The 24,929-nt window shown below is 42.4% G+C and overlaps 1 protein-coding gene across 2 annotated transcripts in view; it reads left to right on the plus strand.

Annotated features, from left to right (window-relative positions):
- LOC115760120 (transcription factor hamlet) overlaps nt 1-24,706 on the plus strand; it is a 42,258-nt gene extending 17,552 nt beyond the window's left edge. The window contains exons 1-8 of one of the 2 annotated variants that reach the window (XM_030701316.1): nt 1,383-1,510; nt 1,923-2,491; nt 6,664-6,798; nt 6,878-7,124; nt 14,742-14,883; nt 17,355-17,511; nt 21,930-22,958; nt 23,025-24,706. In XM_030701316.1, coding sequence (XP_030557176.1) covers nt 2,300-2,491; nt 6,664-6,798; nt 6,878-7,124; nt 14,742-14,883; nt 17,355-17,511; nt 21,930-22,958; nt 23,025-24,428 — 3,306 coding nt within the window. In that variant the 5' untranslated portion in view covers nt 1,383-1,510; nt 1,923-2,299 and the 3' untranslated portion in view covers nt 24,429-24,706. Of the gene's footprint in view, nt 1-1,382; nt 1,511-1,922; nt 2,492-6,663; nt 6,799-6,877; nt 7,125-14,741; nt 14,884-17,354; nt 17,512-21,929; nt 22,959-23,024 lie in introns of those variants that run through there. The other variant, XM_030701315.1, reaches the window with a different exon arrangement.
- The last annotated feature ends 223 nt before the right edge of the window (nt 24,707-24,929 follow it).

Below are 24,929 nucleotides of genomic sequence, written 5' to 3' on the forward strand. Positions count from 1 at the left end.
AAGAAGATTCCCGCTAAATATGATCCACGTCCACAATTCGATTCAAGCATATTTGGTTAGATACGGCGAATAGTTGGAGCCTGAATTGATAATTATTGATTATCGAGCTGAATCTCGCTCTCCTTTTGATTCTGTTGCAACTGCTTTATGTTTTAGTTCATATTGAAAAATTGATTGGAATCCTGGACTTGAACCGTTTTGGCTTGAAACCAGCTGGCACTCTAGCTTGTAAAATCCAAGCTAAATTTATATAAATTCTAAATTCTATATTTTAATTTTTCATATAAAAACACATGCTTTAAAAAAGTTATAATAGAAGGCGTCTTTGTTTTCGTTACATAATCTTTGCATAAATTCTTCAGTAAGAATTGAAAGAACTAAATATTATTTTTGTATACTTAATAAATTGAGCATAAAGCATATTAAACACATATTCTTATTATTTATTCAATATTTTACTGAATATATAGTAAGATTTTTTCCTAATATAAAAAAAAAAATGCTTTGAAATAGAAATAATTAAAGGCTTCTCCGCATAATGCGAAAGTGCCCAACATATTCTTTGAACGAATTTAAATCAAGTTTATATTTTTAAATAAAATAATATGCTTTGAGAAAGTAATAACAATAATATAATTGCAATAATATATTGCATGCATGCCTTACAAATTCTTATAATTAATTTTATTTCGTTTTTGAAATAAAAATTAAGTTCTTTCTCATCAAATGAATTTAATATGCTTTGAAATAGTAATAATATTAATTTAGTAATTTATTATTTTTATCATATTCGAGTAGGCTTCACGCATTCTTATAATAAATTCTACACATTGCTTGAAAATTAAAATAATTTTATTTATCCTCTATAGAAAAGAATTTGCTTTGATAAAAGGCTTCTTCGTATCAAGCTTAGATTCAAGTGGATTTTTTGCTGAGAGTAGACAAAATATTTAATTAATTAAATTCTTTTAAATATTTTACATATTTATTTGCATAAATTTGAGCATTTAAAAAGATCTCAGCTCAATTTATTAAATTTCAATTTGACGTAGAAATTAAGGAAATTTGTGGCATTTATTTAATTGCGTAGCCAAATATCAATACACATATTTGCACATTAGGAAGTTTATTATTATGAAATGAAAGTGAAATAAACAAATAAGAAAAGCTATAAAATATCATTTGGGGAAACATCTATCGCTGAGTTAAATGTCATCTCAAATGTCTAGTCTGGTTCGGGGAATCGTTGTTCTGTTGTTTTGTCTATTTATTTGATAAACAACAGCTGAACAAGTCACATCTTTTGAAATAAATAGAAAACAAATGCAAAGAAATAGAAAAGCAAAATATTATTAAAAAAAAATATAAATAAATTTAATATTGCAAATAAACAAAATAGTTAAACAAATATTTCGAATTGTTACGCTAGGCATTCAGTTCAAAGACATTGTTTGCACAGGCTGCATAACAACAAGCAATAAAAACACAATCCAGGTAATTCGATCTACAGGTGAGCTTTAAACACACAGACGTACGCGCACGCACGCACAGTGGGCACCCACTACAGATAATCGATGATAGACTGTGTCCAATTGGGTTGCCTCCGCGCTCGACACTTTTGAAGTGCACAACAATTGCAAAATTCAATGAGATAGAGGCACCCGAACACCCAAATTAAACAGCGATGACAACTCCGATAACAGCCGATAACACAGCTGGTGTGTGTAGGTGTGTGCGTGTGTGTGTGTCTTGTCTTTGACAGGCCTTTATCTAAAAGCGCTTTCTATTTGCGGACTGACAGTCGCTGAGCAATTGCATCTTGATGGGCCACTCGAACAAAGTTCAAACTCTTATCGTTAATCGTTAATCGTATATCGTTAATCGTTAATCGTTAATCGCTAATCGATTATTCTTTTGGGCAGGATCTAACGGCGACGACTACGATCCGAGCGTCGTGCGCCATCATCATCATCACCATCATCATCTGGATCTCGGCGGCACAGCGACGGCCTTTGGTCCACTGCCGCCGGCGCATCTGAGGCCCGAGGACACCTTCGCCCGCCACCTGCCGCCCACGATATCCCCGCCGTCAGCAGCGCTGCAGCAGCAGCAGCAGCAGCAGCAGCCTCCGTCGCAGCCGCCGCAGTTGCCACAATTACAGTTGTTGCAACGGCAGCTGCCGCGTTCGCCGCCCGCCTCTGTCTCCGCCTCCGCCTCTGCCTCTGCCTCTGCCTCTGCCTCTGCTTCGGCTTGCAGCAACGGTTCCGGTTCCGGTTCCGGTTCCGTTGCCAGCGCCCACATGGAGCAACTGTTCAATGACAAGGCGCAGGCATTCCTGCTGGAAATGGCGCGCCTGCGCGAACCCGTCTGTGATCTGGATATTCGTGATACTGGCGTCTATGCCAAGACACATCTGCCCCGCGGCACGCGCTACGGACCCTTCCCCATGCGCCTCTGCCAGCAGCCCAGCGATCGCCATCTGGCCTGGGAGGTGAGTACACCCAACGTTACCCGATCTTTATACTCCATATAAAGCACAGCTTCCAAATAATTCCTAGTAGCTGCAGCGACTACTGAGTTCCCTAGAAATGAAAATAGTATAGACTATTTATTACCTGTATGTCTATCCATCTGTCTATCTATTAACTGTCTATCCATATCTATCTTTCTGTCTATTAAAATAGAAGAAAATGATGTGCCAAAGAATATATATCTGCAAATTCTCCAACTAGCCTGAATTATTTAGTACACGTCGATAAATTATCTTTTCAACTAAAATTGCTTGTAAAAAGAATTTATAACTTTTTCTCATTGAAAAAATATAATCAACATATAATATATGTGAAATTATACAATTTTTGAAAGACTTGCTGATTGTTTATATATATATAAAGCCGAAAATATATATAAATCTTGAATTTCCCGCAATTCGAAATATTCTTACAAAATTAAAATTGATTGAAACAAAAAATTTTCTGAATTTTCCCATCAAAAAACACCTCTCTGAAACGCGCATGTTAAAAAAAAAATTGCTTTTTATAAAATAGATACAAAAAATTAAAAAAAAGATAATATATATGCCATAAAGGAGACTGCATTAATAAGCGATATATGATATATGGCTCTATAGGAAATATAGTTCTCTCCACAAATTCGATTTCTTATCCATTTCCTTGTCATTCTTGCTTTTAAATAACTCTTAACAATAGTTAATCTCCCAATTCTGATTATATTAAAGCAATTATTGAAGAACTCAAATGGTTCTCAGAATTCAAGAGCTTATCATTAGCGAGAAGCGAGCCGATAAGCATTATCATACAGACGAAAATATTCGCTGTGATCTATAATAATAAAAAATAATCATAGTTTTGTATTCTTTTTCGTATAGCTCTCCTCATATTATGATATCTTTATATACATAAATCTTGCGCTTAACCCAAAAGAAAAAAAAAAAACCGCAATTGTAGAGTTTTTCCGGCTAATTGCGAATCGTTAGCCGTGAAAATGATATCTATATCAAATCCTTTCGCATATGTGCGAATTTCTGTCCAAAAATCGTCTCCAATTTCCGTTTTTTTTTTTTGGGAAATTTAATCCCATCAAAGCTGCGCGTGAATTTTTTTTTTTTTTTTTGGCGAAAATTGCACAAAAATTGCGAGAATTTCATTTTGTTCTGCGTTTTCTTGGGCAGAAAATCAAACGATTGGAAATAGATTTGATTAGGCCGTGCGGCTGGGAGGGTACACACACGCTCGGATTGTCAGTCAAATGTGCCTAATCCTTGGCCAGAGCTAATTTCCTGGTCGCACACCGGGCCAATCCACAAAGTGCACCCTAAATGAGGCTTAAGTTGAGGCACGGTCCCGATGATTCCAATTAGTTTGCGACGCGCCCGAACCCTTCGATTGATTGTCATTCAGTCAGTCAGTCGGTCCGTCGGTCCGTCGGTCGGACCGTCGGTCAACTGACACTTTGGCTCAGCTTCTGGCAGGCAGACAAACTGACAGACAATCCAATCAAATTATCGCGCCTAGAGCCGAGTTGACAATTGTCAAAGGTAGCTAGCTGGCTCTACCTGGGCGAAAGTATCTCTGTCTGTCAGTCGGGTATTGCAACAATATTATTGTTGTTGCCACTCGAGCTCTGGCAACTGAAAATTGGCAAAAGGACACGTTGACAGTTCTCGCGCTGATCCCAGTCCCTGTCTCCCTCTCTCCCTCTCTCGCTCATTATTATATTTATGCTCTAGATGATCCTCAAATCAAGCGCACTTTTCTCTCGTTCACATTTCCGTTTTGACAGATACATTGCCTCTATCTGTATCTGTAGCTGTATTTGTATCTGTATCTGTAGCTGTAGCTGTAGCTGTATCTGGCAATTTGAAGACCCTGCTTCTCGTGGTGTGAACCCAACACTTTCCAGAGATTATCTCTGGCGCGTAAATATTTTTCTTGCCCATTGACTGTGCCATGTTTTTCGTGCCTATTTGTGGCCTCTTTTTTTTAATAAACTTATGAATAGCCTGTGCGGCAGCGGGTAACGGTAGCAGCAGCAGCAGCAGCAGGACCTGGCTCTGTGCCGCCGGCCTGTTTCAGGGATTAGCCCTTCAGGAACAACAACTTGGCGCTGATCTCGAATAACTGCACAGCCGTCAGTTTCTTTGGCATGTTGCACAGTTCTTTAGCCTTGTTATCTATATCTGTATCTATTGGATATCTTTATGATCCTATCTTTTAGTGGCTGACTCGTATTGCAGTTTCCGTTCCGCTCCGTTCCGTTCCGTTCCGAGCTAATGCTAATCTCTGTGGACTCTTTATTGCTTGCCGTCGTCTCCCTGAGATTAGCTCGTGTTGTTTGCAGTTGCGGCATCAAATGGAACCGATTTCTTATATAAACAACACTCATCATTTGAACAGCATTACAAACACTTTTTTAACAAATTTATCGCCTTTCTATCGCTTTTCTATCTTCCTATTTGTTGGTTAGCCTCTTTTACATACTTCACATATATAACATTTACATTTATTGCTGCATACATGTTTTTGCTTTACGCAACACTTTTTTTTTGCGAAAGTATCGCCTTTCTATCGCTTTTCTATCTTCTATACCCTTTTGCTTACTTTACATATATATAACATTAACATACACACATACATATACACTGTTCGTTAATTGAAGTCCCACTCGCTCTACATACGCACACACACTCACACACACACACACATTTCACATATCGTTACACACCGCACTTGACCATAAATGCGCGCACACACACACACAGCTGCTGCGCTCATGTGTAAACCGCAACTTGAATTTTATTTTATAGAAATGCTTGCTAATGCATATAAATACAAATAAATGTGTACATGTGTGTGTGTGTGTGTGTGTGTGCCTCGATAAAAAGTTGGTTTCAAATAATTCTTTGCATAAGCCGCGGCGCAAGCACTTGAAGCGTTGTTAACTTAATTTTTGGAGCGTGCACAAACATATGCTCACACACACACACGCACATGCACACACAGCACTCGCCCACTCTCATGCTCTCAAAGCTCTGCCCAGCCCGCTTGCTGCCGCAGCGCTGCCCAAACTCTGCAGACTCTCTCCCACTCAAAAGCACACACACACACACGCACGCACGCAGACGCTCAGCACTTAATGTAGAAAGAAAAAAAAAACGAATTCTGTAAAGCGCCGTTTTTCCATTCGACTTGTCGGACAAGAGCCTGACGGCGGCTGGCGTTGACTGCGGCGGCGTAACGGTAAGCGCAAGTCATTTCGCTGCCGTTGTTGCTGCTTTCGCTGCTGCTGCTTCTGCTTCTGTTGGCGTCGCAGCGTCTTTGGCTGCCAAACCGCAGTCGGCGATTTGTATAAATTATGCGTATTTAGCGGCGCTTTATTGTTGTTCCTTTTTGCTGTTGTTCTTGTTGTTGCTGCAGCTGAGACGGCGCTGCTTTTATTTTGCATACAAAAACTGTCGGCGGCTCTCTTTTCGCTGCCGTTGTTGTTAGTGTAGTTGTTTTTGCTGTCGCTGCAATTGCAATTGACCTTGAGCACAGTAGACGCTGGCAATCAGCCGGCGGGGGCGGGGGCGAGGGGCGTGACGTCATGCTGTGCTTAGAAGGCTTTCGACTTTTGTTTGCTTCAATTGGCCTTATAAAAACAGTTAATCAAAATATAACAGCTAGAAATGGTACAGTGAGCGCTCAGAAAGTTGAACTTTGCGATTTTAGAAATCTTATAAATTGAAAGTAATTCTAATTAGAATATAAATGATAAAATAATAGATTATAGATATATACATATATGTATATTATAGATAGATAATACGAACTATAATTAATAGTCACTCTTCATGTGCATTTACTGTACCCATAAATCATATGTGTTATATTTGTTTTCTACTCCCACAACTTGCTACTTTTTGCGCTAAATACTACTATTTGATAAGAAATCTACTACTATTTGAGGCTCTCATTTGCTGGTGGCTGTCAACGCTATTGGTTTGTGTGTGCGCTAAGCAGTGCTCTATATAACACTTAGCACAGTTACGTGCCTGCGCAGCCAACAGATGGCGCCAGCAGTTCCATACAAATATTTAGTTAATTTTACAAAATTAAATGAATGTTTAATTAAATAAAATATTAATTGTTGTTTTAATTACAGGTGATCGCCGGCCCGTTGTTCCATGGCTGGCTGGAGCCCTCGGCGGATGTGGCCACCTGGCTGAAAAAAATACGCGCCGCGCCGAGCGCCGAAATCGAAGAGGCTAATTTAAGGAATTTCATAACCGCCGGCTATGTGCGTAAAACTGAGCCCAAAACAAATTGAGCACAATTTTTGAAAAATTTTAATGTGCATTTTCCCAATTACCTTACAGCTGTGGTACGAGACGAAGCGCGACGTGAATGCAGGCGCGGAAATTGTGGTCGATGCCAGGTCCAAAACCCCCTACGACATTAGCGACAGCTTCATGAACGGCAGCGCTGCGGGCAGCAGCAGCGGCGCAGCAGCAGCGGCGGCCGCAGCGGCGGCAGCCATGGCAGCGGCAGCAAACAGCAGCAGCAGCAGCAACAACAATAATAACAACAACAACAACAGCGATGATCGCAGCGATCGTGATAACGGTAAGTGTTCAGCCTAGCGATGGGCGCGTGACTCATGCGCAAGGATCGGCTCAGCAGGAGCACGAAAATTGAACGTAAATACACGAAATTTGTTAAAGAATGCACTAGACGGGCGTGCATGACTGGGCGTTACCCTGTACCCAGGGCAAAGCTGCCTTTACATAGATTCCGACAGCCTTCCTCATAAGCGCACGCCCTTTAGCCCTTACTATGGAGCATGCGGTCTGGTGTAACTTGGCTGTTTGAGGTCCGATCTTAGTGAAAATTTCAGGGTCTAATTATAGCTAGCAAAAATGTGTATATACCAAGGCGCAAGGCTGCAGCTTGAAGAATACGCGTTTGTGTTTGATGTTATAGAAAATGCGAGTAGCTATTTAAAAAGTGAAATATTCCCGATCTGCAGATGCAATACTTGAATACACTTACCAAGTTTGGTTAACCTAGCTCTTATAATTCTCGAGCTATGCTCAAAGAACCAAGCCTCGCAAACGATATTTATTGATATTAGGAAGTTGGAAGTCGTATGTATTTAAAATGTGTCTAGCTTAGTTGCCGCACATCTCTAGCTCAGTGTCAGATGCATGCAGGCTGTGTGAGGGATATGTAATATATTTATATATATATTTATAATACGGCTGGGCAGCAAATTAAGCCGAACAATAGCTAGTCCGAAATGCGCGTGACAAAGCCGCTGGCACGAGCCGACGCGACGACAACATGATATCATCATCATCATCATCAGCAGCAGCAGCAACAACAAGAGGAGGAAGAGCATCCCTTGGGCTTATAAGGGCTGCAATCAGCCCTCTGCCTGATTTTGCGGGTCCTGCCGCCGCGCCTGCGCCCATGCAATCTGCGGCAACCGCACATGTTTTCATTTGTTATTAAAATGTTTGATAATTTCATTAGAGATCCATCAAAATGGGCAGGGTACACAGAGAGAGTGAGAGATTGAGAGAGAGAGATGAAAAAAAAAGCGGGCTGCAAACGATCCGCAGGCGCACGCTTAATTTAAGCCTAATCCAATGACACCCTAACGCTAGGGTGGACCCAAACCCAATTCGTGTTTGCCTCTAAACATGTGGGATTTATGAACACGTCTCATTTGACAATTCCCAGGGCTTTGTTCTTTTGGCTTTTCAACTTTTCAAATATTTATTTTTTATCACGCGTCAAATCTGTTTCACTCTGTGAAAACTCCTTTTGATGCCAGCTTAAAATTTGAATGCGTAATGGATATTAGCATATGGTTATTATAAATATATATATAAATATTATGCTATATGCGCCTGGCTTAATCTGGCCCAAGCTCTTGCGTTGCTTTTCAATTAAAGTTCGTGTTTTCGTTTTCCATGGAAATATATGCGCACACCTGTGCCAAGGACTCGCTGCTCGCTTTTTAACGTATTTTTATGCCCTGTAAACTCTGATTAGCAAATGGGGTATATTGCTCACATACTGATCCTGCAAAAAACTATATCTTCCCCAAGCAAAAGTACTTTTCGTTATAAATGTGTGCTCTTTGGGATATGCACATTTGAATGTGTTTTATTGAAGTCCTGAAAATTTCATTCCGATCGGACTGTAAATACCGCAGTTAATTGAGAACTCATTTTTAGTCGGGTAGCTTCTAGTCGCGCACTCCCTCCCAAAGCACTCGGAACTGTTCCGTTTTCACTTTACGGCCCGTTGGGCACACGAACAAGACACGGCAGGTCCTTGAAGGGAGTGTGTGTCCTACCAGATACCAGATGCAAGAATAAGTTTTATTACCTCGAACCGGGGGTTAGCCGGGGCCAAGTGTGGTTGAAATTGTAGCATAAGTCAAATGCCAAGCATCGCTGGTTAACTCGAACTGAGGGCAAAACTGACCGTTACAAAATTTGAAAATTAACGCAGGAATTTGAATATGAATGGGGAAAAATGAAGTAAATGTTCTAATGTAAAGGAACTTGCTCGAAAGGTTAAAATAAGTTTGAAAGAAATAATATATAATGTTATATTTGAATTTGAATTTAAGAATTGCATACTACGCTTCAATATTCGCCAAATTTCTGTATATCTATGTCAAGGTTCAAGAATCTAGTTGGGTTTTGGTATCTTTGGTATCTTTAAAGTGATTGGATTCTTTTTATAAAGTTGTTCAAGCTAGTTTTGGCTTTAAAGCGAGAACAAACAACGAGAACATCTTGAAACAGGCTGGCAGTCAAATCTATGAAGATATATTCTATATCTATTCTATATCTATATTCCATATCTATTCCATATCTATTCTATATCTATTCTATGTTTCCTCTGTATCTATTTAACATCTATTCTATATATATTCATGATCTTTTCCATATCCATTCTATATATATTCTTTGTTTCTTCTGTATCTATTTAATATCTATTCTATATATATTCATGATATATTCTATATCTATTCTATATATATTGTATATCTATATTCTTTACCCAGATTTTATACTTTTGAATCCCTCTTTGGAGGCGCTCTGCAGAGGTTTTTATTTCTAATGTTCACACTCTTGTTCTATAACTAATAGAGATTCTAGATTTTAACCAATTTGCCACGCCCTCATTGGGCTTAGCCATATAAACTAAGCACTTCTTCTGAAGAGCATATATTCTGGAGTTTATATTTTACATATTTTTATATTTTATATTCCAAATTCTATATCTCTAGCTTTGATAGCGTCGGAAACATAGTTTTCCTAAGCAAATATCTCAAGATCAGTAGACTATATATACAGTGTACACACTCTTGGGCGGACTGCCAGTGTTGGGTAATTATTGTACGCCTGGGGAGTGTGCGCTTAATAGAGAGGGGAAATGGCTGTGGCCTGAGCTGCAATGAAATGTCCGCCCAAGCGGGGCTGTCCGCCTAATAGAAGCATCCATTAGCAGAGTTTTCACTCAATATATATATATTCAACTAAATTAAATATAAATATTTGTTAACTCTGGTCACACGCTTGAGTTGTTTCAATCGCAATGCTAATCCATTTCTCTAGCCAGGCGCTTGGCTTGTTTTTTGGCTTTGACGCCTGCAAAGTGACAAAAACCTCATCAGGAGGCCACAGAAATGTATAAAGTGAAAAAAAAAACAAGCTAACAAAAAACAAACATTAAGCCACCTTTGAGATGGCTTTCAGCTTAGCGCGCGGCGCGACTTCAATCGACCAATCAAAGATTAACAATTGCCAGTCCGATCGGGCAGGAGCACACGCCAATACCAATACCAAGACCAAGAGCAAGAGCTAAACCAAGACCAAGCCCATAACGAAAACTTAGCTGCTACACACACACACACACACACACACACACACAATCACACACACATGACATTGTCGCCAACAAAGCTGATAGATGATTAATGAGCTGGCATGTTATATGCCGAGTTACCAAAACTACCTAAACGAAAACTGAGCAGCCAATAAGCGCGGTTCAATCGTGTGTGATTGACTAACAGATACCCTATGCACAGAGTCAAGCGTGCATGCATTCAAGCTGCTTCTACGCAGACCAGAACAGACATCATATATCATATATAGGAAATCCATGCCCGGCTAACTTCGGCATCTATAGTTCGATCGTAATCAAATAATCAAGACTTAGACATGGCATGCAAAAGTGTGTACATACCAAATTTGGTGCATGTAGCTCTCATAGTTTTCGAGTTGTGCTCAAAAAACCATATCAATATATCGATATTTATCGATCTTATGAAATTGAAAGGATTTATTAAGAGTAGTAATAAGTTCCTAGTGCGTTATGCGCTAGGAGAAAATATATTTCAAATTTGAAGTCTCCAGCTTTAGTGGGAAGACAAATGAGGGTCAGCTCAAAATCGATATTTATCGATATTTATCGACAAATGAAAATGCAGCCAGCATTCGTAATTAGATATAGGTAAATAGTTATTCAATTTCTTTTAGTTTCCGATCTTCACAAATTCTCAATTCGTTTAAGAATCTATATACTATATGGGTTCGAACCTGCTTTCTGCTGCCTGTTACATAGCTTTGCAGCAAAGCAGCATACCTTTATAGGTTATTTTCAATAGGTTCAGGGTATTAAAATCGAAATCTAAAAACTGAAAACCGAAATCCGAAATCCGAAAACCTGGCTTCTTCAGCTAAATGATCATCGTGTGTCAATTTGGGCATCATTAGGAGTGTGTTGTTTTTTTTTCTTTATAAGCGACCGAACCCTTTTTTTTATTTCTGAGTTGTGTTTTTTTTCACTTTGACCGGCTGCCAAATCGATTAGCAGGCGGATCTAACTTTGATTTTTGCCACAGTAGTCGTAAGGTGTAAATAATTCAATCAATCATTTGTCAACAGTTTTTGGCTTCCGTTTAGCGTTTCGATTCAGGGTCAGACCTGGCCGCGGCCCCCTCCCTCTCTCCTCTCGCCCTCTCTGGCATCCTGATTGCAACAACTTCTTGCTAAAACCCGCCTCCATTGAATTGTCAGCGGCTCGCGCGCTGTGGAGTAAATCAATCTAGCCAGGTGGATAGCCTCGACAGCTGCGACTGGGTGAAAGGCGTGAAAGGATTGAGCTGCATGTGCAACAGACTGGCTCGGAAAGGGGCGAGGGGACAGGGCAGAAGTAGGGGCCCAGCCGGAGCTGAGGTTAATGCCCATTGACAAGGAATTGATAGAGAGTCAGCGCGGGATGTACGCATTTGATAGATTAGCATACAATTGAGAGACTTTGCACTTCGAGTGCAGCTCAATTAATTGTACATAAGTAATAGCCAAGTGTTGGGCCAAAATAATTTGTAATTAAGTTCTCTTTTTATCAAGGGTCTGATACATGAAGGTTCGAATTAGTTCAAGGCAATGCCTTGTTCTTAGGTTCGGCAAGTTTTCCATTTCAACAATCCATGCTGTTACGCTTGTAGAGCGTTTTATATACTTTGTATAAAACATATAGTATATATATTTTCTCGATCAGTGTCAGTCTATTGCCATGCAAACTAGCCTCTCAATTATCTCTCAGCAATCGTCTTTCTTTCTTCAGCCGAATCAGCCGAAAATAATATACCTGCCATAGGATCGGTCGAAATATAGGCTCTTGTATCTTGCGAGCTTGACTATGCTCCTTACATATCTGCAGAAATGTGTGCCATACGTCTTAAAAGTTATTTAACTTATGGATATCCTGACGATATCCTTACCTTTTCTCTTTTGCTACATTAAAATTGTATGAGAATTAAAATAATATATAAAAAACTTAGTTTGATTTCTTTTGAATCGCAGAATATTAACATAATCTACAAACGTTAACCTTTACCTTCAGGTTTTTTTTTGGTTCCGTACTCGAACTGGTTTGTAGTTAGAAAAATTAAATTGGAGGCTTTTAGATATCTGAAGAGTTTCATAAATTTCTTCATATTCAATTTTCCGAAGAAATAATATCTAAAAATATCCATATTTATGTATAGATTCATTTATTCTTGATATAATACTTATTTGAATGGAAGAAGATATTTATTTAGAAAGTTTTCTAGTATAATCATGAGAACTGAACATTGGAGATATTAGTATGTCTGACAATCCATAAAAAAAAGGAATTTAAAATTGAGCTCTATAATTTGAATATGTATTTTCTCACAATTGAAATGCATCTATAAGAATAACTTTGATGTGAGGTACTTTCGAACTGCCCCACCCACCGCCCGGCTGGCTACTTTAGAGTTTTCTCAGGCCTTCGGTCTTATCTGTGGGCCAGCTGACGTTGCGCCTGTCCAGATGGAGGGAGAGAAAAAGCCGCCCGCTATCCCACGCTTCCGACAATTCGGACCATAAGGAACTTTACGTGGGAATCCTTGACTCGGAGTCGCGAGTCAGAAGTCAGGAGTCGAAGTTCTTGCCCTCTTTGAGCATATTGCACTCGCTGAAAAATTAACTTTTGACCCGCAATTATACAGTCGAGCGGGAGGAGGAGGAGGAGGACGAGGTCGAGGAGAGGCATACATATTCATCATCGAGTCACCCCTCGTGGGTGTGCGAGAGGGTGGGCTGCCGTGGCTGAGGACTGTGAGCACTGTGGGCCGCCTTGAGAGGCAACACCTGTGCCCATGTTTTGGGTAGAAGGTGCTATATGACTCTGGAACTGAAAATCAGTCCAACGGAACCGAAGCGAAGCTAACCGCTAACCAAGCGAGTCCGGACCGGGAACGACACCCACCCCTCTCTGGATGTGTTTGCATGTATAATCTTTGGTCATTGTCATCCCTTAGACTGCATTCTTGGCCAGCAGCAGGGTTAAGGGGCTGCTGCTGCTGCTACTGTTGCTCACCTGTGCGTGTATCTGTGTGTGTGTCACCTGGTGGTTGTCCAAGTTCACGACGAGCTGTCCGCTGCCCGCTGCCCACCGTCCGTTTTGATAGTCATTTCCCCTCGGAATTGTCATTGGACCTCTCCCTCCCTATCTCTCTCTCTCTCTCTCTCGCTCTCTCTGCCCGCCTTTACTTTCATTTTGGTAACAATTATCTATTCAACGTCAAGCCAACGTATACCCTGTATGAGACTATATGAGTGCACACGATTTGGTCGCTGCCACCAATTTTGTGTTAAGTGTTTGCGTGTTGGCCCTGCTCTGTCTGCATTTGCATGTGTGTGTGTGTGTGTGTGTTTCTGTGTGTGTGTGCTGGTCATATGCCAGTGCGTCCTGTCTAGTCCTTCCGCAGATTGTTAGCGAGCAAATAAAACATTAGCTCGGCGGCATAATGCGCCCAGTGCGACACACTTGTTCCTCAAACGCGAACCCGAACGGTTGTGTCAAGTGCTCCCTAGATTGTTAACCCATATACTAAAATAATATATATACCATCACAATATCATCAGCTCTCGAATCAGTCTGAAAGCGTCCAGCGAGGAAGTCTCAAGCCAAGTGTGAGTGTCGTGAATCCTTGATAGAATCTTCATATGGAAATCAAAACTGAATTTTATAATAATTTTCGAGACTTACAAATGCAGCTTAAAAAAATTATATTAAATATTTTATTTAGGAATATTAAAAAAAAAACGTATATTTAATTTAAAAACAAAAAATTATAATTTATAAAATTATTGACAAATCAAATTGAAAAAACTAAAAATTGAAATCAAAGAGAACATTAAAAAAATTAATTGAAAAAAATTGAAAAATTAGAAATTTGAAGAAATATATTTTTAACAAACTAATTTTTTTTAAATTGAAGCACAAAAATATTTCAAATATTTCAGAAAACCTTTTTGTACAAATTTAGATTTTTTTATTTTTTTTCTAAGGCAAATATATTTTTGAGTGCGCCATAAAATAGAATTCAGAAAATATTTACTACACTTATTTTAAGTCACTTTTTTATAAAACAGAACCGAAAATACTTTTTAATGTATATTTAAAATGATAATTTATAGAGATTTCTCTGAGCAAAAAATGTAAATGAAAAAGCTCAAACAATATTCAAAAATGGCTATAAATTTGTACAAATTGAAATGATCTCTTCTATCAAACGCGATCAATAGAAAACTGTGCTTAAAGATCTTTGAAAGTTGAATAAGACTTCCTTTTAGATTTTCCTTAAATAATTGCTTAAATTTGCTTTCTCAATCTCATTTACAGGCTTTTACAGCGGCGACGAATTTTCCAAGGAGAAGAAAAACTCCTCCCTAAATAGCCAGGGCGACAACGATTTCACAGACGACGAGAACGGGTTCGATATACGCTGTGAGGTCTGTGATAATGTCTATACGGATCTAGAACGGTAAGCGAAGCCCGACAATTATATATAATTAATAATTAACAACGATTCGCAAAATCGAACTGGAAACGCACAGTTTCTATATAAGTACAGTTTCTATATATTTTGGGCGCCGCCAGAGAATGTCCGCAAATTGCTTTGGCATTTAAGCTGAGGAGGGGTACAAACTAACCATAAACTAAATCAAATCAAGCAAAAACAACAAGAAACAACTCATAAATGTTAGCTGAAAACAAGCTGCCAATTAGCTTCCAACTTACCCAAAAAATTGTGGGCAAGGCGCATTCGACCTGCAAAAAAACAAAAAAAATATGCTTAAAAACTATTCCCAATTGTTGCTAAACGCGCTCGAACCGCAGCTTCGGCATCGGCTATCTTAATTAAGAGTCGATAATACCCATTGATAATACCCATTTAGTGTGGCCAATAAAAAAGCCATTAAAGCGACGGCGGCGGCGGCGGCGTCGGCGGCCGCGTTGCCAAACGCTTGAAAGTGAGAGTTGCCAACGAAAGGTTTTGTGATCTATTTGCCTATTTAGATATTTTTACACTTTTGGCAACTCGCGTTTGATTGGGTCTTTATTTTTTTTTTATAATAATTAGCTTATCTCGCCTGTACTAACTAAAAGACGGCTGTATTAGTTAATATTATTTATTTTATTGCGAAATTCATATCGAGGCATTCGTATCGCATAATTTCATATGCCAACTATTAACATTGTTACTTAGGGTACAATTCGTAAAACTACTCATTTAGGAACAATTTTAGAACTAGTTCACTTTTAACTGTTATCTTTAGACTTTGGTTTCATTTGAAAGAAAGAAAAGTTGCACAATTTGTTGTGCTGAAAGTATATTTATCAAATGTGAACTAGTCTGCGAGTTATATTGGCATAAATGCCTTCTTTGAAAGTGAACTAGTTCATTTGTACTAAGCCTTATGCTGAAAAATGTGTTTAACATCTGTTGGCTCAATTGAATGATTACAGCTATTATCAAAGTGAACTAGTTCATTTGTATGCTTATATATATTAAATAACTGTACTAGTTCCCTAGTTCCCATTTGAAGGTGGCAGAAATAGTTGAAACATCTTTTAAAAAAGTGAACTAGTTTCATTTGTGTTCATCTTTATCTGGCATCAATGATTACAGCTGTAATCAAAGGGAACTAGTTCATCTATTAACTGTACTAGTTCCTTTGCGTTCATCATTCTAATGGCATCAATTATATTTAAGCACTTCAAACTAAAGAGATCTTTAATCAACTTAAATTGCAATATTTAATGCAAAACTTTTGTACAATATTTACAAATGTTTTGCATTGCGACAACAACAACAACAACAACATGAAAATTACATTTCTCGCTCCTCCGTTATTTGTTATGTTTTTTTCAAGTGCTAAAGTGCGCTTTGCTTTGACTTGGTCTAGTGCAAGGCAGGGCAGGGCAGGGGGAGGAGGGATAGAGGCAGGCCCAGGCAGCAAGCGGGTGGCCGGACACAGTGTGTGTGTGTGTGCGTGTGCGTGTGTGTGATTTATTGAATTTTAGATGAGAAGCCCTCACAGTGAATGGAGAAGCAATGCGAGCAAGCTCTCCCCCACTCTCCCCCACTCTCCCCCCCCTCTCTCTCTCACTCTCGCTCTCGCTCTCTCGCTCTCTCGCTCTCTCTCGCTGTTCGTTGCCTGCGTGTCGCTGGGTCCGTCAGGCTTTGCAATTTATCTGATGTTGAACATGCATTGTTTACCGTTGTTGTTGCTGTTGCTTTTGCTTTTGCTGTTGTTGTTCTTGTTGTTGTAGGCAAACAAACGCCCACACTTGAAACGCACAAGAGGATTGAAGCACTGGCCCCGTCAACTCTTCCATGTCGATGACAAAAATCACAACAAAAACAAAACAAAAAAACGAAAGAAAAATCGAGAAAAAAAATATGCTAAAAATGTGTCCGCCTTTTGTCGACAGTTGCTCCTCCCACGCGCTGCGGCGGCGGCGGCGGCGATAAGCATCGCACTCGCTGCTCCACAATCAAGGGCACCCCAGGGAAGGGGCGGCAGGTATGAGGGGTCTGCAGAGGACACTCATTGGCCGCAGCTGTTGCAGGGCGCGATCGCTTATCAGCGTCGCATATTAAATATTGAACATCATTTGACTAATTGACGCCAAAGGCAGGAGGCGCCTGCCCATGTGTGTGCGTGTGTGTGTGTGTTTGTGTATTGTTGGACAACAAACAAAGTAGCTGGCTAGCTCAAAGGGTGAGGGTGGGGGTGGGGTTGGGGGCGTGTGAATTGACGCACATGACTCTGATTGAGCAGATTGTTCAGAGCTTTTGTCCCAACTGCCACAAATGCTAATTTCATTTGCTGATGACAGCGACAACGATAAGAAAAGTGTGCCCACACCACAATAAAGAAGAAAAACAAAAGGAAATACTTTAATATCCTCGCTCATGACACTTTATACCCTAACTCTCTCTTGCAGCCTGGACGATCATCTGGTGGGCGCGCATCATTTCAAGCGCGGCGAATTCGGCTGCGAGCTCTGTGCCCAACGCTTCTCCCATCGTCCTTTGCTGATCAAACACGGCGCGATCGCCCATAATAACATACGGAAATATTCCTGCGAGAATTGCTCCAAGGTAAGTGTTTTTTTTTTTAAAGTGTAAATGAAGAGAGCGAAGCTCGAGTCGAAGAGTAGGAGGAGAGATGAAAAGTATATGAAGTGAGAAGCTAAGATTAAGATATTAATATTTCATGATGTTAAAGCGTGCATAGAAAGGATTTCGTTTCTGCTTTGCTGCTATTATTCGTCGCCAAATGCCTTATAATTCGCAATCAGTTTAAGCCTGTGACGTTTGAAAAGAAAGAAGATGACGTTTATGCTATAATTGAATGCCTAAATCCTTATAATTCGCAATGAGTTTTAGCTTGAAACGATTTAAAGCACGCAAGAAAATCACTAGATTTACTAGAATGAAATGTGAAACTCGCATTGCAGAAGCATTTGCGAAATTGATTTAATCAGAAGAGTATCTATACATATTTCGAGAGAAACATCCTCATCTCCTCGTATTAAGAAAAGACTTCAAACCCTTTGCCGAATCTTGGCCACAACTGACAAAGAAACTAAACTTTGCTGCGCAACAAGTACGCAAATAGGTGTGTGGCAAGGCCCTTGGCCAACCGATCAGATCATTAATTATTATATCAGGTCTGTATGGTATGTGGTACACAACTAAAGACTTTTGATTTCAAGCAGATCAATAGCCGCAGGCCTAAGAAAACCTCTTTGCCTGCTTGTCGCTTGCCTCTTTTTAACCCCCTGCCCCTGCCCCTGCCCCTCTCCCAGCCCTTGTCGCACGCGCGACTCGTAATACGAAATCAGGGCGTGTACTCATCCAAAACACTTAAGCGACCATTTGAGTCAGTTGCTTGGGTAATGAACAGACTTTTGTTGTTATCATACCCTGGACTCATTGCAATTGGGCAAAAGGGCTATACTGTTTTTCTGCATAAGTATGTAACAGGAGACCCCTATGCTTATCTATTTGTCTGCATCTACTATCATATCCAAAATATCGATTTGGCAACATTAACTTTTGAGCACAACTCGAGGATTTGACGACCTATTTACTGCAAACTTCGTATTTAAGTTCTTCTTGGGGAAGGTCCTCCATTTCGTACGAAATCGTAAAAATCCTGAATCCTAAATTCTGAATATTTTGTAAAGATTGGACTATGAATACCAAAGTTACTCAGGAATGAATTTGCCATAAAAAGAGCAGGAAAACCCATATAATGTATGTAGGCAGGGGTAACTCCTAGTCGATCATGCCCGCCTAGACTAGTCTTACTTGTTGTTGCACATCTTCGCGTTGCATTTGAATGCCAATGTTAAATTAAAGGGCCTAAGAGGAGCTTTTTGATGTCGGTATCTATCCAACCGACCGACCGACCATCGAACCATCCATCCATCCATCCATCCATCTATCCATCCATCTGTGCATCGTTTCGATTCGATTCCGAGCGATTCGTTTCAGGGCCCCGGCACTTCGTCATTGTCATCGACAGCGGCTTCGACAACTCTGGCAAAGAGATGTTTTTTAATGGCATGTTGATTACAATCTTGTGGTCTTCGGCTACCAGCTCGAAGCTTTTTCTTTTGGATTTTCCCTTTTTCTCTTCTCGTTGTTGTTGTTGTTTTCCAATGCGTTTCGAACGGTATTTCAATCGTTGCATTACAGTTAGTTTACTTAGCGCTCTGTAATTGTTTCGGTGGCATGTAAGTAGCACGCATTGTGGTGGTGCCCCGCCCCTTACCCCCCCTGGCCGACCCGCTGCGACATAAACGGGAGCCAGTCGAGAGGCCAAACACAAATGCTGATCGATCTTCTTGGGGGCACTCGCAACTGGCCAGTGCCACATAAAAGGCCAAATACTTTCGCTTCGTCTCCAGGTTCAGCATTGACAGGGCAGCCCAAAAAGCCCAAAGAGCCCAAAAAAACCCAAAAAAAAAGAAATAGTATAATAAGAAAAGAGAACTGGGGGTCTTTGCAGCTGTCAGCTTTGTTTGTTTTCCAAGCAGGCGGCTCAAAGCGTTACAAAAGGGATTTGCCACGGATCTAACATGTTTTCCATTTGCGCCTAGCCCCTCTTCAGCTATCCAAGCGAAACGGAGTAGCTGCTGGAGAGCTGCTCGAAACAGGCTAGCCATACTTAGGATCTGACTAGGGCTTCTGCTCTTAATGGTATGGCAACCCAAAGTATATCCATTTCAGCAAAATTCCTTGATATTCCTTCATATTCGATAGATCTACAACTGACCAGGATCCTAATTAGAATTCTTGAATTCTTGCGAAAGGAAGTCTTTGGATGTCGTCAGGATCCTTGCAGTTTTTTCTTCCAGGCTCAACTTGATCTTATTCAGTTTTCTCATTGTTAAGTCTTTCATTCTGTTATGACTCTAAGAAATAGATTTCCTTAGCTTAGCAGCAAAAGTTTAACCCTCATGCACTAAGTTCTATCCAAATTCTTATGCAGAGGCTAAGGGTTATATAAATTCTTAAATTATTCCTAAGTAATTGGAGAAAGGAGTTCTCTATTGAACGTACTTCAATCCAGCTAAGTAACTCTCAAAGAGAGGTTTACCTCATACTAAACTATCTGGGATTAGGCTTAGATTTTATTCCAGCAAGATCTTCCATTGGTTGGAGTTCCTCTTCTTGCATGGGATTTGGCTGTTGCTCTTAATTAGTATTTTACTTGGCGAAATAGATTTCTTGGCTTGGCAGCTGTGCGGCTGGGCCTTTAACCAGTTTGCAGCAAACGCCTGCACCAGATCTCCACATCATCATCTTTTAGTGCCCTACTCCAGACGCCTTTGGCTGACCCCACGTACGGGCCTAACGCCACACAACCAACAACAACAACAACAACAACAACAACAACAACAACAACAACTGGGTAGAAAAACAACAACGAGGCAAGACAACTGCCTCACATCCCAGACAATCGCATTCCATAGGCCAACCTTTGCTGGAGCTCCAAGCACCAAGAGCTCGTCTTGCCGTCGCCGTCGCCTTTGCTGCCTGCATGCCTCGAACACCTACACGTTAATCCACGAGGCTGAAGCTTCAGTTGTACCTGGTTGTTGTTGTTGTTGTTGCTGTTGTTGCTGTCTTTTGTGGCGTTTTTCGCCTTTTTGGAGAGGTAGTTGAATCTAATCCATTTGATGTAGTTATAGCACGAGCTATTCTTGTGTGTGTCGCCCCGTTTGTCTTCGGGCCTCGGTGTCTCACCAATGGACTCCAATAGACAAAAAGAAAAAAAGCAGTCAGCCTGACTCGATCATCGTTTGATATGAATTCGTAGCGCATTATGACAGCATGATTAGGCATAACAGTTTCGTAAAAGGCAGCGCAGCGCGGGTGGAGGCTAAGACCCAAAATCAAGTTTCAAGTGGCTAAGTGAGAAAAACTGGTACCTGGCCCGGCTTCGGCTTCAGCTTCAGCTTCGGCCTGGGCCAAAATGAATGGCTCGATCTGTCATTGCGTTAGCCCCCCGCCCCTACCGTCAAAGAAAAAAAAAAAACAAAGCTTTAGCTGTGGCTTTAACTAGGGTTGGATCGTGTAGAGTCACAGTGTATTGCGAGGATTTGCTCCAAAAAAGTGACTTTGGCTTGAAATTTTGGAATTTTCCAATAATTTAGTCAAATAATTTAACAATAAAAGTGTTTAGCCTAAAGCTAGCAAATTTCCGCAGAAAAACTTGCTATGGAACTTTAAGATCATGCTAAAAGTTCACTTAAAATTTCTACTACAAAAAAAATCTCAGGATTTCATTAAAGTTAGTTTTTAATTGAACAATAAATAGTTCAGCTTTACACATACCAATTTTCAGAGGGATATCTCTTTATATAGAGCTCGTTTGGCTTGATTTTTACTTAGTTCACTTTTCAATAACTCGAGAAAAATATGCTGAGGTAATCAGGGCTAGTTTTTATTTGAACAATGAATAGTTTAGCTTTACGTATAACAATTTTCAGCAGGAAGGGTGTATATATCAGATATTGAGACCCTACTGAAAGCTCAGCCCATTTGTATAGCCTGATTTGTACAGCAAGCAGTCACTGTATCAGTCACTGTTTAGCGTGCAGCAGTCACTGTTTGGCCGTCTCGGCAAATGTGGTCACGGCTTTGAGGAGGACGCAGGGCGGGCCACGGGGGGGGGGGGATGGTCAGGCTTACGACAATTGTAGCAATTGATGTTAATAATTGACGAAGGTGTTGCTGCTGCTGCTGCTGCTGGTGGGTGGAGTTGTTGTTGTTGTTGTTACCTTTGCGTAATCTGAGAGCGCGGAGGGGCATTGTCTAGGCGCTCGCATAGATCCGTTTAGGGGCCGCCGCCGCCGCCGCCGCAGCAGATGATTGATTAATTTCAGTTTCATTTCATTTGGCACTTGGAACCAGAGCAGGCCACAGGCAGCTCGGCGACTCGACAAAAGCCTAATACTCACGCGTTATTCAAATTGGATTTGGTTTGGATTTCATTTTTTCAGGTATTCTGCGACCCATCGAATTTACAGCGTCATATTCGCGCCTATCACGTCGGCGCTCGCAGTCATCCGTGTCCGGAGTGCGGCAAGACGTTCGCCACCTCGTCGGGTCTGAAGCAGCATCAGCACATCCACTCGTCGGTGAAGCCGTTCGCCTGCGAGGTCTGCTTCAAGGCCTACACCCAGTTTTCGAACCTGTGCCGGCACAAGCGCATGCACGCCGACTGTCGCATGCAGATCAAGTGCAAGAAGTGCAACACCAGCTTCAGCACGGTCACCTCCCTCTCCAAGCACAAGAAGTTCTGCGACAGCTCCCACAGCTTTCCCACACAGCAGTCGACCAGTCGACTCCAGCACCACCACCAGCAGCAGCAGCAGCAGCAGCAGTCGGCGCATCATCCGCATCATCCGCATCATCATCAGCAGCAGCAGCAGGCTCCGCCGCCGCCGCAGTTACTTTTGCCGCCAGGTGCTCATCAGCGTCTCGCCGCTGCCGCCGCCGCAGCCGCTGCCAGCAGCAGCAGCAGCAGCAGCGAACCGGGCAGTTCGGCAGCCATGGCCACGCCCCCGAATCATATATTCATGATGCGTCCGACGCCGTCATTCTTTCCGGGCTTCCCGCACTACGGACTGCCGAACTTCTTTACGCCCGGCCTGCAGCAGACGGGCAGCTTCCCGCTGCCGCACATGTTCTCCACCTCGCAGCTGGCCGGAGTGGACATGGGTCGCGGCCTGGCGCCGCTTTGCTCGCCGAACGCCACGTTCCAGCAGCAGCTGCAGGCGGCCATGAGCCTCAAGTCGGAGGAGGCGCCGTGCCTGAAGCGCGCGTCCAGCACGCCGGAGCGCAAGCCCATCAAGGCCGAGCTGCACGCATCCGATGAGGAGGAGGAGGAGCCGGAGGAGGACCTGGACTCCAGCTGCTACCAGGCGTCCAGCAAGCAGCTGCAGACCACCGACTCCAGCCAGATCAAGCGGGAGAGCAGCAGCTCGCAGCCCGCAGCAGATGAGCATGACGACAATGACAATGACAGGGTAAGTACGCAGATCTACAAGAGACATCGACACGGGCTTAACCCTGGACACCTTTTGCCACTCCAGAAATCCATAGACATCATCAGCACGCCGCCGCCCGCGGAAACGGACCTGGATAACGAACTGGAGCGGCATCTGGAGCCGCAGCCAGAGCTGGACAAGAGCAGCGCCGCGGAGCTGCCGCTGGATCTGTCGATTAGTCGCAAGCGACGCAGCTCGCACACGCCCGTGCCCGCGGCCGTGCCGTCCGCCATATCCCTGTCCAGCCGCACGCCCTCGCCTGAACTGGAACCAGAGGAAACGGAGGCGGAGCCGGATGAGGCGGAGACGCGGCCGCCGCCGGCCAAGCAGCTGAAGCACAGCTCCGGCGAGTCGTCCACCTCGCGCCAGTCCTACAAGGGCAGCTGCCGCAGCACGCCCAGCGTGAGCGCCTCGCCGGGACCCACGCCCTCGCCCTCGCCGCCCATCAGCAGCAACGGCGGCGAGCTGAGCAGCATGTCCGAGAGTGCCGCTGCCGCCGCTGCCGCTGCGGGCGCTGCTGCCGCCGCCGCTGCGGCCGCGGCGATGGCCTGTCCGCGGCAGCTGCATCCGCAGCTGCTACTGGAGGAGTTCTATCGGTCGCGCTTCAACCAACAACCGTTTCATTTTTTAGGCCAAATGGGCGGACGGCCAGGTTTTGAGTCGATGAAGACGCCAGCTGTAGCCAGCAGCAGCAGCAGCAGCAGCAGCTCGCGTCATCTGCCGTTTCCGCCCGAGCACAATTTCCACGAGGCGCTGCGTGCCGCCGGCCTGGCCGCCGCCGCCCGGCCCACACATGCCGCCACTTCCGGCAGTGGGAGCGGTGGCAAGCTGAAGGATCGCTACACCTGCAAGTTTTGCGGCAAGGTGTTTCCGCGCTCCGCCAATCTGACGCGGCATCTGCGCACGCACACCGGCGAGCAGCCGTACACGTGCAAGTACTGCGACCGAGCGTTCAGCATCTCGTCGAATCTGCAGCGGCACGTCCGGAACATACATAACAAGGAGCGGCCCTTTCGCTGTCACATGTGCGATCGCTGCTTTGGCCAGCAAACGAATCTCGATCGGCATCTGAAGAAGCACGAGGCGGACGCCGGCGGCTTCGAGTACAACGATTCGCCCAGCTCCAACGAGGCCAACGATCGGGACGAGGCCTGCTTCGATGACATACGCTCCTTCATGAAGGGCGTCTACACGCCCAACAGCCTCCATGGCGCCGATGGCGATACCGAGGAGTATGCCGGCAGCGACGATCAGTTGTCCGTCTCCACGCGCCAGTCCGCCAGCTTCGACAAGGAGCTGCTGCTGCTGCCCAACAACAACAACAGCAGCAACATCAACAACAACAACAACAACAGCAACAACAACAACAGCAACAACAACAACAGCAACAGCAGCAGCAACAACAACAATCAGACATCTCTGAGCGAGTCGATCGCCGTGAGCACCTAGAAGAGCGCTTCGGCTGCTTCTTCTTGAAAACTCTAAAATTACTTTAAAAAACAAAAAAAAACTTTACTTAAGCGTGCCTCCGAGAGGGAAAACTAATCTTTAAGTAGTTCGCATTTTTTCCTTCTAGATATTTAACAAAAAAAAAAAAAAAAAAGATTATAACAAAAAAGAAACAACTAATTGTAGCTATGCAATCAATGGAAAAAGACGGTGAAGTAAGCAAAAAAACAAATCGATTTAAATTAAAACAACAACAAAAATATATAAAAATAAATTTAATAAAAAAAAAATGTTTCAATAGCTCATATTATAAAACTAAAACTTCTTACAATATGCATAAATGTAAATTAATTATTAACAAAAACAAAAAGGAACCCACTTTAAACAATATGCTAGTTATCTTAAGTCTAAGTTATGTGCTGTATGTAAATATATTTAAGTGCGGCACTTGATCAAAGTACTTGTCGTCGGATAGAGTATTACAGCAGGCATATTTTGATT

Source organism: Drosophila novamexicana, unplaced genomic scaffold, assembly GCF_003285875.2.
Source record: "Drosophila novamexicana strain 15010-1031.04,08,12 unplaced genomic scaffold, DnovRS2.1 tig00000387-arrow-pilon, whole genome shotgun sequence".
In the NCBI taxonomy this organism is placed as follows: Eukaryota; Metazoa; Arthropoda; class Insecta; order Diptera; family Drosophilidae; genus Drosophila; species Drosophila novamexicana.